Below are 15,994 nucleotides of genomic sequence, written 5' to 3'. Positions count from 1 at the left end.
AATTAAGACGATGTCCGGAGGAGTCGACATACAGAAGAAAATGGGAGAAATAAATTAAGAACTCAACAGTTTCATGTTAGATGGTAGAACTATTTATCCTCCTGATCCTGAAGTGTTTGTTTACTTTTAACCTTCAACACAAACATGATGTGATATGTAATCATGACTGGGCATGGAAATGAGTCAATTGCCCGCATATTTATTAGACAAAAATAAGATGAGTAGCATTAGAAAGGGCTCTCAATCTGGTCAATTATACTTTGCAGTCCTGATCTGTAATCTGGGTGAAGTAACTGCACCCCTAGTTCGTTCTTCATTCGAGCATTAGACACTCGCTTCTCGCCCTTTAAATTTCTTGTTTCTACAATAGACCTGTCTTTCTGCTCCAGCGGTTGTAGGTTCAAGCCTGGCCACTTTTTCTCCACCAATTTTCTTGCATTTTCAAATACTTCTTCTCTTGGAGCAGGATCATCATCAACGATATTGTAAACTTCCCTGAAAATGACAAGTGCGAAACTGCAATCAATGAACCAAACCCATTTCTCCAGTTCATTTTTTATTAGGGACGATAGTATGTGACTCATAAGAAAGTGGAACTTCTTAGTCAAGTCAACGAAGAATGAGAAGATAGGAAATACTAACTAGCACCCACCATTCCATTACGGCAGTTAATATGGTTTGCATGTTTGCTGACAAGAAAGTCCAGTTTTTCCAACCATGGTGGCAGTTAATTGTAATAATCATAACGTTCCACTACATTAGACTAAACATGTGAAGGACTAGAATAGTAGAATATATTGTTTGATATTCCTGCCTATTTACTCCAATCTTGAAAAAAATTGCCTAGTTAGTTAAGAAACATTTCACAACAAAGGGTGATATCCAGAAAGTTAATATTAGCATCCAAACCCCATTAAGGAAGTGATGGATATTAGGAAGCTAACAAGTAATGAAGATGAAATGAAGGAATAGAAATGCAATTGTATTGATTGAAGTGGACAATTACAGAAGATATTGTGATAAGGTGTGCTGTTAGAAAAACTCTAACAACCCAGAGAAGCTCTAGAGCGTTCTCTCCGAGGGAGATGCTACTCTCTCTCTATAACAGAATTATCAATCCAGCATAATCTTATTCCCTTTTCCTTGGTTACTTTATACTAACACCTAATTCTGTTGAGCCAATGCCACCTCAGCAGCCTTGCCCCGTTTCCTCCTATAGACTTGCCAAACCTTGGGCCTGTTCTCTTCTTGGCCCACTGAAGCATTTACCACTAAGCCCACCTCTTCATTCAGATTTCTATCAATTCCTCCCTCCATTGGAACAGCCTTGTCCTCAAGGCAGAATTCAGGAAACTGACCAGCTAGAACGACATTGTCTTCCCAGGTGACTTCCTCCATTGACTTATGCTTCCACTTGACTAAGCTCTGATGCACTTCACTGTCCCCGAGCCTGACAGTCCTAGTGCCCACTATGACTTCAGGGTAAATATCAGTGGTGTCATCAACCCCCAAATCCGCTGGCAACTGACCCTGCACTTGATAGTTTCCCACAGCCTTCTTTAACAGAGAAATGTGAAAAACTGGGTGGATTTTGGACTCTGCAGGCAACTTCAGCCTATAAGCAACTGCTCCTACCTTGGCCTCTATCTGAAAAGGTCCATAAAACCTGGCAGCAAGCTTCTGATTGATCCTCTTCACCACAGAATGCTGCCTGTGGGGTCTCAGTTTGAGAAATACCCACTCTCCTACTGCAAAGGACAAATCCCTCCGCTTCTTATTTGCATAAATAGCCATTTGTTCTTGAGCCTTCTGTAAATGACCCCTTAGCTGTCGCAGGGCTTCATCTCTTTCACTTAGCTCTAGGGCCACAGCGGCTACCTTAGTCTCATTGGATAAGAACTTGACAATAGGGGGTGCTTGTCTTCCATAGACTACCTCAAAGGGTGTCTGTCCAATTGAGCTATGAAAAGTAGTATTGTACCAAAATTCTGCCCAGGAAATCCAATGTGACCAAGACTTGGGATGATCAGAAGCAAAACACCTCAGGTAGCTTTCCAAACACCTGTTTATGACCTCTGTTTGTCCATCAGTTTCCGGATGGTAAGCCGAGCTCATTTTCAGTTTGGTCCCCTGCAGCTTAAAGAGTTCAGACCAGAAATGGCTAACAAAAATAGGATCCCTATCACTTATGACTGAATTAGGAATCCCATGGAGGCGCACCACCTCTCTTACAAACACTTCTGCAATAGACTTGGCTGTATAGGGATGCTTGAGCAGAATAAAATGACTGTATTTTGACAGCCTGTCCACAACCACCAGTACTGCTTCAAAGCCCTTGGATTTGGGTAGACCTGTAATGAAGTCAAGAGACAAGTCTTCCCACACAGCATTAGGGATTGGAAGAGGTTGTAACAAGCCTCCAGGGCTTAAGGCGCTGTATTTGTGTCTTTGACAAACATCACAAGCTCTGACATAATCTCTGACCCTCTTTTGCATTCCTACCCAATACAATGTTGTTGCCAAGCGTCTATAGGTCCTCAGGAAGCCAGAGTGACCCCCAGAAGGTGAGCCATGAAACTCCTCAAGTAGCCATGGGATGGAAGGAGAGGTAGGAGATAAGACTAGCCTTCCATGATATAGTAAAACTCCATGTTGTACTGCAAATCCAGGTTTGCTTGCAGGATCTTTCTGTACTGCAGATTGCAAGTCCTGGATGTAGGGATCTTGGGTAATCTCCTCCAAGAGTCTCTTTCGGTCATTCCAGAGAGGAAATGAGATCAGAGAATGCAGCTCCACCTCATCATAGCGCCTGGACAAGGCATCAGCAGCCTTATTTTCCAAGCCGGGTTTGTATTTGACTTGAAATTGGTAACCCAGTAATTTTGCTAACCAACACTGTTGGTCTGGTGAAGAAACTTTCTGCTGCAGGAAATGCTTAAGGCTTTTGTGATCAGTATAGACTATGAACTCTTTCCCCAATAGGTAGTGCCTCCAATGTTGAATGCTTAAAACCAAGGCCATTAATTCTTTTTCATACACTGACTTAGCCAAGTTTCCAGCTGATAAAGCTTTACTAAAGAAAGCTAGAGGTTGTCTTTGTTGCATTAAGACAGCTCCAATCCCTCTCCCTGCAGCATCACACTCTACTTCAAAGGGAAGAGTGAAATTGGGTAGTATCAAGACAGGAGGAGATGTCATTACCCTCTTTAATTGAAGAAAAGCCCTATCTGCCTCTGGTCCCCAAGAAAAACTGTCCTTCTTAGTCAACTCAGTGAGAGGATTAGCCATTTTCCCATAATCTTTGATGAATTTCCTGTAGTATCCGGTCAGCCCCAAGAATCCCCTCACTCCCTTAACATTCTTGGGCACAGGCCAATCCATAATGCATTTTACTTTCTCTGGATCTACTGCCACGCCAGCTCCCGAGATGATATGACCCAAATAATCAATTGAAGCACATCCAAATTTGCATTTGGTCTGATTAGCCACAAAACAATTAGCTAACAAGACAGATAGTACCAACTTCAAATGAGTGAGGTGTTCAGGTAAGTCTTTACTATAGATTAGTATATCATCAAAAAAGACCAACACGAATTTCCGTAAGTAAGGTCTGAAAATATCATTCATTACTGCTTGAAATGTAGCTGGAGCATTCATTAGCCCAAATGGCATCACTAAGTATTCATAATGTCCATTATGGGTTCTAAATGCAGTTTTTTCTATGTCATCCTCATGCACCCTGATTTGATGATAGCCAGATTTCAGGTCTATTTTAGAGAAAATTGAAGCTCCATTTAATTCATCCAGCAGCTCATCAACTATCGGAATTGGATACTTATCTGGAATGGTGGCCTTATTTAAAGCTCTGTAGTCAACACACATCCTCCAGCTCTTGTCTTTCTTCTTTACCAAGATCACAGGACTTGAATAAGCACTCATGCTAGGTCTGATGATTCCTGCCTCCATTAACTCTGCCACTTGCCTCTCAATCTCTTCTTTTTGATGGTGAGGATACCTATAAGGCCTCACATTGATGGTCTCCTGCTCAGGGAAAAGCTTTATCTGATGCACCTTAGACCTCTCTGGTGGCAGTTGAATCTTGCTCCTAAATACCTCTTGAAACTCTTCCAGTGTCTCCATAAGCTCTCTTGGTGTTTCTACCTCAGTATTGGTGACTTCTGCGGAATTCAGATGAGACCACCACCACTCCATACCACCTCTGTACTGCTTGTCCATGAGGAATGAGTGTAGAAAACTGTGATTACTCCCTTTTCCTCCTAGCCCTTGCAACTTGACTACCTGATTTCCATGGACAAATTGCATAGTGAGTAGTTTCCAGTCCATTACCACTTTTCCAAGTGTGCTCAGCCAGGACACCCCCAATACCATGTCCAAACCTCCTAGTTCCAACACCAAGGCATCAATCACCACCTCAATCTTCCCCAGCCTGGCCTTAATTCCCTTACACACTCCCTGTGTAACCACCCTGTGTCCATCCCCTAACCTGATGTGTCGGGAAGCTATAGGGGTGATAACCAAACCCAGAGCATTGGTGACTGCTGGGGAGATGAAGTTGTGGCTAGCTCCACTGTCAATAAGCACCAGTAAGTTCACATTGTCAACCTGCCCTTCAATCTTCATCGTATGATGCTCCTCCATACGACCCAGAACCCCCATTAATTTGTACTCAACCACTGCCTCGTCCTCTTCACTCACTTCCGGTTCTCCCTCCAACATCACAATCTCACCTTCTTCATCAACGGTTTCCCCGTCTCCAAGGATTAGAACACGCAGGGATCTCTCGGGGCACTTGTGCAGGGTAGGATGATACTTTCCCCCACACTTGAAGCACAAGCCCTTGGCTCTCCGCTCAGCGATTTCATCCACCTGGAAGCTGCGGACCCCTTTCCACTTCTCCGATGATCCTGTACGGAGATCATTTTCTCCTTTTCGAGTTGAGGAACCCAGAGACGCGGCTGAATTCGTCGTCGATCCTACTGAACTCATGGAGCGACTTGGAATTGACCCGCCTGGTTTAGAGAACCGGGTCACATCCCTACTAAAAAGCCCAACCCGATTGGCGGATGACCCGGCCCAATTGCTTTGACCCGAGCGATCGAACCCGCTCCTCTTTACCATTTTCTTGCCATCGTCTTCGTCTTCTTCCTTTAGTTCCTCTTCCACGTCTTTCGCGATTCGCATCATCTCCATTCGAGTTCCTGGATTAAGTGTGCGCACTCGGCGTCTGATCGCAGGCTTCAGCCCACTCATGAAGTATCCTAGGTATTGGTCCTCCGGTAGCCTCCCTACCTGCGATGACAACAACTCAAAGGATTCGACGAATTCGTCTACACTTCCTTTCTGTCGTAATGTCGATAGCTCTTCGAAAGGGTTCTCCAATCTTCTTCCTCCGTAGCGTGCAATCAACGCACGTTTCAGCTTCTCCCAGGATAGATTATCCTCAGTCTCCATCAACAGATTGAACCAATGGATCGTCGATCCTTCCATACTTAATCGCGTTAACTTCACCCGCATCTCATCCGGCGTATTCTGCACGTCGAAGTAGATCTCCGCTCTCGTGATCCAAGCCACAGGATCCTCTCCTTCGAACACCGGCAACTTCACCTTCTTTCCGGCCAAGCGAGACTCACCGGGGTGTGAATCCGCTATCGGGGTATCTCCTTCGTGACCCGTTTCCTTTCGACCCATTTGCTTGCTCAGTTCAGTGAGAGTCAAGCTCTGCTGCTGCAGTTGGAGAGCGAGCTCTTGCAGCGCCGTCGTAACGCTTCCCATCTGGTTTTCCAGAGCTTCCATTCGATCGGTCATTTTCGGTGGCATCTACCAGCTTGTTGAGACTCCTTCCACGGTGTTGATCCGGCAGGTCGGACCAATTTGATGGATATTAGGAAGCTAACAAGTAATGAAGATGAAATGAAGGAATAGAAATGCAATTGTATTGATTGAAGTGGACAATTACAGAAGATATTGTGATAAGGTGTGCTGTTAGAAAAACTCTAACAACCCAGAGAAGCTCTAGAGCGTTCTCTCCGAGGGAGATGCTACTCTCTCTCTATAACAGAATTATCAATCCAGCATAATCTTATTCCCTTTTCCTTGGTTACTTTATACTAACACCTAATTCTGTTGAGCCAATGCCACCTCAGCAGCCTTGCCCCGTTTCCTCCTATAGACTTGCCAAACCTTGGGCCTGTTCTCTTCTTGGCCCACTGAAGCATTTACCACTAAGCCCACCTCTTCATTCAGATTTCTATCAGGAAGGTTTACAAGAGATCAAGTGGGCCCAGCCTATTACTGAGTCTTTGTCAGTTGAGAGCAAGCCTTGTAAGCTGTTCAAAGTTCAAACAGTTTGACAAGTGCCGGACCATGTTTGGAAGAGTCTATTTGAGCTTATCTTATGGCATAAGTGATTATGCAAGTGTTTAGGTAAACTTATGAAAAGAGCTAATGACCTATCTAATATCTATCTATAAGTTGTTTTGAACTTATTTTCACAAGCGCTTATACCCACCTATATGCTATTTTGAGTTTATCTCAATACGATTCTCAAATTAGCTTATGAATACGAGTTTATGTGATAAACACTTATGGAAGTAAACACTTAATTAAGTTGTTTACCCAAAAGGATATAGAGGAAAGAAGGGGCAGTTAGTTGGTTATTGATTCTGGGAGAAGCCAGGCTCTCAAATACCTGGTGGCTTCCATTTTAGATTTCTGTTTTTATGAATATTGAGTTATCTTGATTCAAGGAAAGAGGAGTACACCAATAAAACCTCTTGATTTCTGTAACTGTTACTTTCTGAACAAGTCTCTATCAATAATTATAGAAGAAACTCACCTGGGGGGAGGTTTATCAATAGTAGCCATAAGTGCCTGACAGATATCCTCCACATGAACTCTGGACGTGTACTTTCGATGTGTTCGCCTCTTCTGACCTTCTGATAAGGGCTTTTGCTTGATTAATGTATCAATAGCACTAAAACAAAACAACTGTTTAAGAAAAAAGAATTAAAAATACTAAACGGATACATAAGTGACACAGAGATGCACCATGTAAACATAGACCCAATTTATAATTTAAATTCCTAATGTGAGTATACATCTCGTATGCCACTTATTAGAATGATATATCCTTGGAATGACTAGCTTGAATTGATTGTCACAACGTCCAATTTGGACAAAAAAAAGTATATGCTTTTGCAAATCTCATTAAGAAACTAATAAAAGATCATTAGTTGAAGAGTGAATCAGTGAATCCCCAAGTTGACCTCAACGTTTACGAGAGTCGTCAAATTAGTCCCCAGACTTAGAAAACTAGTGATAGGATCCTCAATATATTTTTTGCAGGTCACGCTCGTCCTTCTTAATCCATGATTAACGACTAATTTGACAGACAAAATAAAGATGGGGGCCTAATGTGACCTGCAGAAAATAAAAATGATCATCCTATTGTTACTTTTGTTGAGTTTAGGGACTAATTTGATGGCCCTTATAAACGTTAGGGATGAATTTGGGGATTCAGACATTACTTTAAAGATAAATTACAATAACAAAAAGGCTTAAATACTCTTTTGATCCCTGAAATTGCAAAGGGAATCAAATCTGATCCTTGTAAAATTTTCGCATCAAATTAGGTCCTTAAATTATTTTTTTTTAATCTAATTGGGTCCAAAGTGTGTCTTGGTCTGATGTGGCTTATTTTTTATCTCACTCAGCTTTTCCACGTGGCTTTTTTCTTTTATTTTAAATATAATTAATTATTATTCCTTTTTTTTAAATCCAACTCATATCATTAAAAAAATTCTAATCTAATAAAAAAAAAACTAACTGAATCTGAGAAAAAACCTAATCAACAATTTGACAGAAAAAATCCCTGGGTTCTAATTTCTCAAAACCTCATCAACACTGATTAAATCCCTTGGTTCCATATTTTCCCAAATCCCTCATCAACGATTTATTTGATTTGAACTTTGAAGTTGAAGGAAGGAAGAGGAAACATAAGTGAAGAGACACGTTCTGGATCCTCAATCTGAATTTGAAACCCATATGACAGAGGAAGAGGAACCTCAATTTGGATCTAAAACCCAGATCAAAACCATGGTGCTTTCCGTGGCCGATTCGAGGTAGTTCACAGCTTGTTCCATGGCAGCCTCTGCTTCTTCCACTTCTTGGTCTTGCTCAAGCTTTGCTGCTGAATTTGTTTATGTTTTATCACACACTGCAATGACAATTCCTCTCTAGATCCAAGATCGACACCCATACCTATAGCCATGTCGACCACAACCCTACCCCTGTTATCTCCCAACCTCTCTTTCAGTGGCAGCCTCATCGGGTTTTCACCCAAAGCACCCAGATTCTCTCAGGTGAAGCGTTTCGCCGCAAACGACGATGAGAGCGGAGCGGGTCCTTCCGTTGGGGTGGATGAAGCTGAGAAAGAGGCTAGAGGGCAGAGCACCATGCCGGGCTAGATTGATCTTTCTTCTCTGTTTGTGCGTTTGGTTATCCAGAAAAAAAATGGGGGAAAAGGGGAAGTAAACAAAATTGGATCAGTTCCTTCTTTCTTCACTAACCTTAGTTAATTAGGGCTTAATTAGGAATTCATGTTAATTTTCATTTAATCATATCAGGTGGCATTAGTTTGTATTAAAAAAAAAGATAAAATCCACGTGGAAAAGCTGACAATGAAAAAATTAAGACACATCAGCGGCAAGCACACTTTGTCCTTAATTGAATTAAAAAAAAAAATTGGGGATCCAATTTGATACGAAAATTTTATAAGGACCAGGTTTGATTCCCTTTACAATTTCAAGGACCAATAGAGTATTTAAGCCTAACAAAAATGTGAGTACCTTCTCCGAGGGCCGTAGATTCCTCCTAATCGAAATATTAGTGGTGAGAACCCAAGACAGTGAGCCAAATTTGACCAGCCTTCCTCAGAAGCTAACCTTAATTTAGCCAACTCATTTTCAGGATTTGTTGGATAACTGCCACAACATGATGTACACACTAAGAACCAACCAACAGAGTAGTTTCAGAAATTTTGGAAGACAAAAGTCATTTACTGCGTTACACTCTCTTACTCCTCATCCACCAATTCACCGCCGCAGTCTCCATAAACGCCTGCTAGACAGAAAGTGTATCCATCATCATATTTGAATTTGAAAGCATTGGAAAAATATGCCTTAAGCAGAAGCAGCACATGACTTGTAGTGACCAAATCTAATTCTTGAAAGCATGAAGCATATCAGCTAACAACCAGGGTGCCAACTTAATTTCTGAAATGAATTGATTCCTATCTTAGTATCTTCATGCATATATAAATCAATTTATTTCTTTTACAATGTTCTTACATTTTTTTATGAACATATGAAATTTTTGTGCTAGCTGTAAAAGGAATCTAACAAACCTTAGGTCAATTGATTCAATCCGATAACTTAAAGGTCAAACTGTTCTTTGTTTCTGGAACAAATACTTAAACTTACGATTGTTGTTGACAGTAAACGCCTGTTCATTTACCCCTTGAAACGCCATTGGGAGGAAGGAACATTTTCATCACCGGAAAAATGTACTTTGACCATATTATTTGTGCAGTTCACGAGCACAAGAATCCAAATCAAATAGGCCATAAATCAGACTTAACCAGTTGAGTAAACTGAATTTCTTGTTAACAGGAAAAATGCACGTAATAATTATATGTAGTTCCTCAACAGTTTGTTAGGAAACTTGTCTTCTAAACATCTCCTGAGTTTAGAATTGTCATAAGAATGTTGATTTTTCAGTCATCAACCAGCAGTGGTACTAGATAGCACTGCAATTTCAGGTCAGTGTGAATGTGAAGGGCCATTTGTATGAATAAAACATGATGTCTTCCAACTATCAAAGTTTACTTGCTCTGATTCCTCTGAACAGCTAAAGTATTTTATGAACATTTATACAATAGATAATACAGCTCCTGGCCACATTTTTATTTTTTTCATTTAGATGCATCAAGAAAAAGTGACATTAAACTTCATTACTAGTTCCACGGAAGACTTACTAGTTGAAGACAAGTAACAGAGCCACTGCATATCCCCATTGACTAACGAGCTTCTTATAAGTTCTTCATGCTGAAGCATCTACAAATAAAATAAAATAAATATAAGTAAAAAGGGGAAGCACAAAGAGATAATACCAGAATGCAAAATTTATTTAGCATGGTTCCTTCAAAATTATTGCAGTAATATCATACCGGGTCACCAATGCCCAACATAGGAGGGACAGAAACAAGAAAGTGAGTGTAATTCTTCAGTAGTTGTAGGACATTCAGACTGCAAAACAAACATCTTTTTCAGGTCTAACCAGGAAAATGTATTTAAAAACAATAAACCAAGACTACAAATTATGTCGGTTATGTCTTGGTTTCCATTGGTATAGTGCAAACGGACGTTAGCACACATTTCAAGACAAAATGAAATGGAACTCTTCTTATGATTTGGTATGAATGTCCATTCATGTTACACACAACTGGTATCCAAACACATGAAACTAGTCATGGCTAGATTTGCTTTCCTTTGAATATCATGAAATCAAGTAACCTTGTTAATTATTTTTCAAATGCTTACATAGCATATATGATGCAGCCCTAGATCACAACTCAACATCATCAATTGATGGACCAAAACAAGGTACGCTATAATCCTCTACTTGGGTCTCATTTGGTTTAGCTTCTAGGTTATTAGAGCTTCTCAACTGAGATAATTCCTTGATTTTCTGATTTCAACCCATGTAGTAAACTATTATTTGCAAAACTCATTATGATTAGGTGATCATTTCAATTTGTTTTCCTTCCATACAAGTATTTATTGAAAATTTTATCCAAACTCCTTTGACATTTTTTTTTTTGGGCTTTTGAAATTTTAGGGTGAGGGCATGGTGCTCCCGTCTAAGGCAAGGAAAGTTGTCGGGTTCAAAGAACACTTATACATCTACCTCACCCCCAAGGGGCCTAGCCGGGATTCGAACAGGTGTGAGACCCTGTCATGCTCCACTAGAGCAACCCCTTGAGGTTCCTTTGAGTTTGACATCCATTAACAACCCACATAAAGAAAATTAATTTTTTTCAAATTAAAAACTAATTTACCAATAGACTCACTCAGGGTAGTTTGCATCAAAGAGGTGAACATGAAACCCCATATCCTCAAGCTGCTTCTTCTTCACATGGTTTGTACAAGTCCCAGACACAACCCTGCAAACAATTAACCCAACATAAGAAAAACAGGAACTTTGAACCAAGAATTAACAATGGAAACTAAACAAATGAAACAAACCATCCTTGGTTGTGGAGTTTGCGTGCGAGTGTTTGCCCCACGAATCCCATTCCTAACATGAATATGCGCTTTTCAGATTTTGGTGGGGCTATTGACAATGAGACACTCAAACTTCTCCGATGATGGCCACGGTGGAGATAAACCGCTGAACCTCGAATTTGACCAACTTCCATGTCAAACTCCTCACTCTCACACTGCTACACTTCTCTACTTTGCTTCCATGTTATATTGCAGCTGAAAAAAAGACAAAAATGAGAGTGAAAGGAATGAGAAATGAAAATGAACCAAAAAAAAAAACTCATTATGAATTGAATAATATTATTTTTTTGGTCTTTGAACAAGGTATCCCACAGCCGACAGTCGTGAGACTAATCTCTCGTCCCACGGTCAGCGTACTAAGCGGTAGGGGGCTGGCCAAAGAGTTTTTTCTATTCGCAAGAGTTGGGATTCGAACCCCCAACCACTTGCTTAAAGATGAAGTGTTGAACCACTACATCAACCTACTTGGTTAATTGAATAATATTATGATGAATACTTCAATAATTGATAGAATGAAATGAATTATAGTTATTATTTTTAAGGATTTATAATATGTAACTATAATTTATGTTTTATCATTATTCAATGGTGGCTTTGGCTTTGGCATAATAGTGTTATTTTTAAGGATTCTATGCAGATTGTAGAATTTGTCTTACAACAAATTACGACTTTAATTACAGAGTGGGTTATGAGTTCTTGAGTCCTCTTCTCATTTATGGTTCTTCCCACTCCTGTAAGATTCTTTTGTCTTGTCCTAGTGGTTCTATTGTTAAGTTTAACATTGATGGCAACTTCGATTCCTGCAGGCAGCTGATTAATTTTGGTGGTCCTGTTCGTAATGTATTCTGCTTCTTGGTTGGTGGTTTCTCGGACTCTTCCATTAAGTCTTGTGCGCTCTCGGCTGAGTTGATGACCATCAAACATGGTCTTCTTTTAGCTTGACAGTTGGATTGTCGACATGTCATTTATGAGAGTGACTCTCGTGATGCTATTCAGATGCTGAATCCCCCCTGGCATCGCAATTGGGAGCATTGTCGATGAAGATTATTAATATTTCAACCCATATATGACGTGTTAGTTTATGACATGCCCCGTGTGAGGCTAATATTTGTGTTGACGGACTTGCTTATTTGGGCTTGTGTTGTCAATTTGATCTTCATATTTGGTCCTTGCCCCCGGCTGAGCTGAGTCTGATGCTTATCTTGGATCGGCGTTGTTGTGCTGGTTTTGTTTAGTTTATTGTTTCCTTATTTTTAGTTTTCATCTATTCAAGAAAAAAATTGTGTTTTATCTTTTTTAATATATATATATATATATTTACAACGGGAAAGATAAACTATTGTCCTCCGGCAATGATCCCTGGACCTTCCCCATATCCACGAGGTCTTACGACTTGAGCTATCATTCGGTGACAATAAAACTTATTATATATGTTATAAAGGCATTTAAAAATAATTTTAAAATTTTAAAATTTACATATTATGGAGTTTTTTTAGAAGGAGGACAAATAAACAAACTCTAACTGTAACAAAAAAAACAAACTCTAACTAAAACAAACATTGAGAAAGAAATTCTCGGTGAAGACTATAATGTCTCCTTTTTTATGGGATGCACCTAGCGGTGGAAATAGGCCAGGCGGCTCGTCAGGGGCCTATGGTTCGGCTCGTTTGAGGCTCGGCCCGGCTTGACTCGTTTACTAAAATCGCCACTGTTGATCTGCCGCTGCCAAGTCCACCTCTCTTGCAATGATATAGGTTTAGTTTTTGAAATGCAATGATACAAGTTTTTTTATTTGAAATGAAAGTGCAATGACATATAAAATGCTTATTAGCCCGCCAGCCTAATGACCTTCTTTTGATAAAATTGTTTGTTAAGTTAGGCTTTTAAGAAGGCTTGTAGGTCAGGCCAAACCATAAAATTTGTCCTATTGATAGGCCACAGGCCAGGCTTGGACCACCAAAAGAGAATGTAGGCCAGGCCTAGGCCACACAAAGCTTGGCTCGGCTCGGCCTATTTCCACCCATGCCCCCATGGAAAAAACTTTTATGAAAAGGGGGACACCCAATACCTCTTTAATTTCCACCAATGATTTAATATTAGAGAAATTGAATGGTCCAGATTAAACTAGTGAAGAAACCAAAATACCCATTTTAAACCCTAACTTTTTCTTCACTTAAAAAAAAGAAAGCTCTTCCTCCCAACCTCATCAGCCCCCAATCTCAACAACCACCTTCTTCCTCCTCCGCCCAAGCCTGGTCATTTTCCGCCCACGACGCATCAACAACCCTCCCACGACCACCCTTCACCCCACCCCTGCACCCCTTTAATCGAGTCCGAAAATCTCACCCAAATCTCCGCCCCATCAATTAGCTTATTTGTGACCGCGACATCGTGCGCGACCTGATGCTCCACTCGAACGCCATTCGCCACCGATCGAAGCTCCTCGACGCCCGTTCCGGTGTCTCTCAAGGATTCTTCACTGAATGCCACATGCACAGACCTCCAATTCTTCCTTCCTCTTCCTCAGCGATGATTCGAGATATGTGTTTCATTTTTGGATTCTCAGCAAATACCCATTGTTGTTCAGATCTAGAAAGATTGATGAAAATATATTTTTGGATGGTGTCAATTTCATCTTTTTAGTGCCAGATCAGTTGTTAATAAAACATGCACTAATTTGTCTTATACCAATTCATTGAATCTTCACAACTGAATCATCATTCACAGCGTTGGGTTTCTCCTCTCAGGATTGTCAATTGAGGGTTTTGAAGATAGAATTTATCTTTTGATTTCCCTCATGTTCTATCGGTTAGGATTTTAGATGATTGAATTCATAATGTACAATTGACACTTCTCACTATTATAAGTAAATGGATCCTAAAAATAAATCTTCTCATCTATTTTGCTGAAATCTTTAGCAAGGTTTGTGATGATTGCTTCCTTTGTTGAGTTTTATGTTTTGATTGAGAAGAAAGATAAACCCAGATGAAAGGAGAAGGAAAGAAAGAAGAAACTACAGAGGAAGAAGACAGATTTTTTGGCAGCTAGCTACTGGAGGTTGTAAACCGCCAGAATGCTTAGGGGACAAATTTGTCATACATTGAATTTTTAGGAGACATCGGTGCATCCCCTAAAATGGTAGACACCGTAGTCTTCACCGAAATTCTCGTACTGTCATGAAACAAAAAGTCTCTACAATAATTATGGGGTTCTCGAAGACAAAACATTTAACCACTTTATTATGGAGTATTTCGTAAGAACTTGTACTACATGTTAATAGTTAATGCATAAAGAAGGTTGGTTACTATTGTGTTTGAGAATTTTTGGTACATTCTATTGTGTTTGAGAATGAAACTAAAATGTACTTTAACAGTGCAATATTGGTAGAAATATAAAAGTGGTTTTTTTATTGTAGTAGTGATCATAAAGTTTTTTTTCTATCCCATTTCCCCTAAATTGAAGGTTATAAAATTGATGGTAAATAATAAAATATGATAGAATAGGTTTGATTAGTGATGTTAATAGGTTAATTGAGATAGAAAATTAGTGATGGCGAGGAACGGGCAAGGATTTGGTGAACCCAAACACAAGCGTCCTTGAACCCAAAAAACTGGGGCAGACACGTTAAACTGCATGAGAGACCAAATTAATCATCCTGGCCTAGGAGCAGTCGCGGAGGCAGTGGATAACAGACTCATCAACAATATTACAAACAGTGCACAGAGAGAAGGAAGCCATCCCTTGCTGATGGCGAAGCTGATTTGTTGAAAGAGCATCATGTCAAGCAAGCTAAACAAGCACAAAACACTTGTGCAAACTTTTTGGCTAAGCCGGGAGCTCGCTAGGAAGACTTATGATTTCGATGATGGCTCCTCATGAGGGCTTGGACAATTTGTTGTTGGCTGATTCCATGAGGTCTCTTTTGTGAAGCCGTAGGCCGGGCTAGCGCGTTTTTCTTTCTTTTTCTATTCTGCTTTGTCAACTTTCTTTTCATTTAAAAAAACCAAAATTGGTACTCTTTTTCCTTGGTTGAAGGCTTGGTCTGATCTTGGAAGGTTTAGCAGTGAGGTCTGGGTTGGGCATTAGTTTTCTTTGTAAACACCCTTGAAAATTCCTCTTGACTTCTCAAAATTGGTACTCTTTTTCCTTGTTAGGTTTTCCCAAGGGGGTTTTATCCTATCAAGGTTTTAATGAGGCTTGTTTTGTTAAGTTTATTTTCAAGGGGGTATTAGGTGGGGTAGTTTCATCTTTTATAGGGTTATGTATTTGTACTTGTAATTTTCTGTGTTTATTCTCTACTTCCTTCTTCTATCTCTTGTATGACTACCCACAATGGTGTTGAAAGTGGGTAGTTTAATGTTGAAATGGTAGTTTAATGGTGTTGAAGGTGGGTGTTGAAAGTTGGAAGGAGGAGAGAGGTGTTGAAAACTTTCAACATAGTTGAAACCTGCGTGTGGGACCCAGTGGAGAGAGAGAAGGGTTGCAGATCAACACGTGGCTCCGTTTGATTGGTCCGGGCGATTTTCGTTTATCCTAATCTTTCCAACTCAATTATTTCATTCAAAAAAAATTTTAAAAATATAATTTTTTTACCAAAATTCATGATTTTTTTTTCTCTATAAATAGAGACT

General features: G+C 40.1%; 1 protein-coding gene across 1 annotated transcript; it reads right to left on the bottom strand.

Moving 5' to 3' along the window:
- Positions 1-29: 29 nt before the first annotated feature.
- Positions 30-11,575, bottom strand: LOC130716970 (uncharacterized). The gene is made up of 8 exons (XM_057567042.1): positions 11,325-11,575; positions 11,150-11,242; positions 10,247-10,325; positions 10,055-10,133; positions 9,099-9,138; positions 8,868-9,002; positions 6,857-6,994; positions 30-495 (listed from the first exon to the last, which is right to left on the bottom strand). The coding sequence occupies exons 1-8, from the start codon at positions 11,495-11,497 to the stop codon at positions 228-230; spliced, it is 1,005 nt and encodes a 334-aa protein (XP_057423025.1). The 5' UTR covers positions 11,498-11,575; the 3' UTR covers positions 30-227.
- Positions 11,576-15,994: the final 4,419 nt, after the last annotated feature.

This window comes from Lotus japonicus, chromosome 5, assembly GCF_012489685.1.
Source record: "Lotus japonicus ecotype B-129 chromosome 5, LjGifu_v1.2".
Classification (NCBI taxonomy): Eukaryota; Viridiplantae; Streptophyta; class Magnoliopsida; order Fabales; family Fabaceae; genus Lotus; species Lotus japonicus.
This window is presented reverse-complemented; position numbering and strand designations above follow the sequence as displayed.

Coding starts and splice junctions, on each gene's coding strand:
- LOC130716970 (XM_057567042.1), bottom strand. CDS start 11,497: ATGGAAGTTGGTCAAATTCGAGGTTCAGCGGTTTATCTCCACCGTGGC. Junction 10,134..10,246: donor TGTTGGGCATTGGTGACCCG/GTATGATATTAC, acceptor TTTTATTTGTAG/ATGCTTCAGCATGAAGAACT. Junction 9,003..9,098: donor GGTGAATTGGTGGATGAGGA/GTAAGAGAGTGT, acceptor ATGTTGTGGCAG/TTATCCAACAAATCCTGAAA.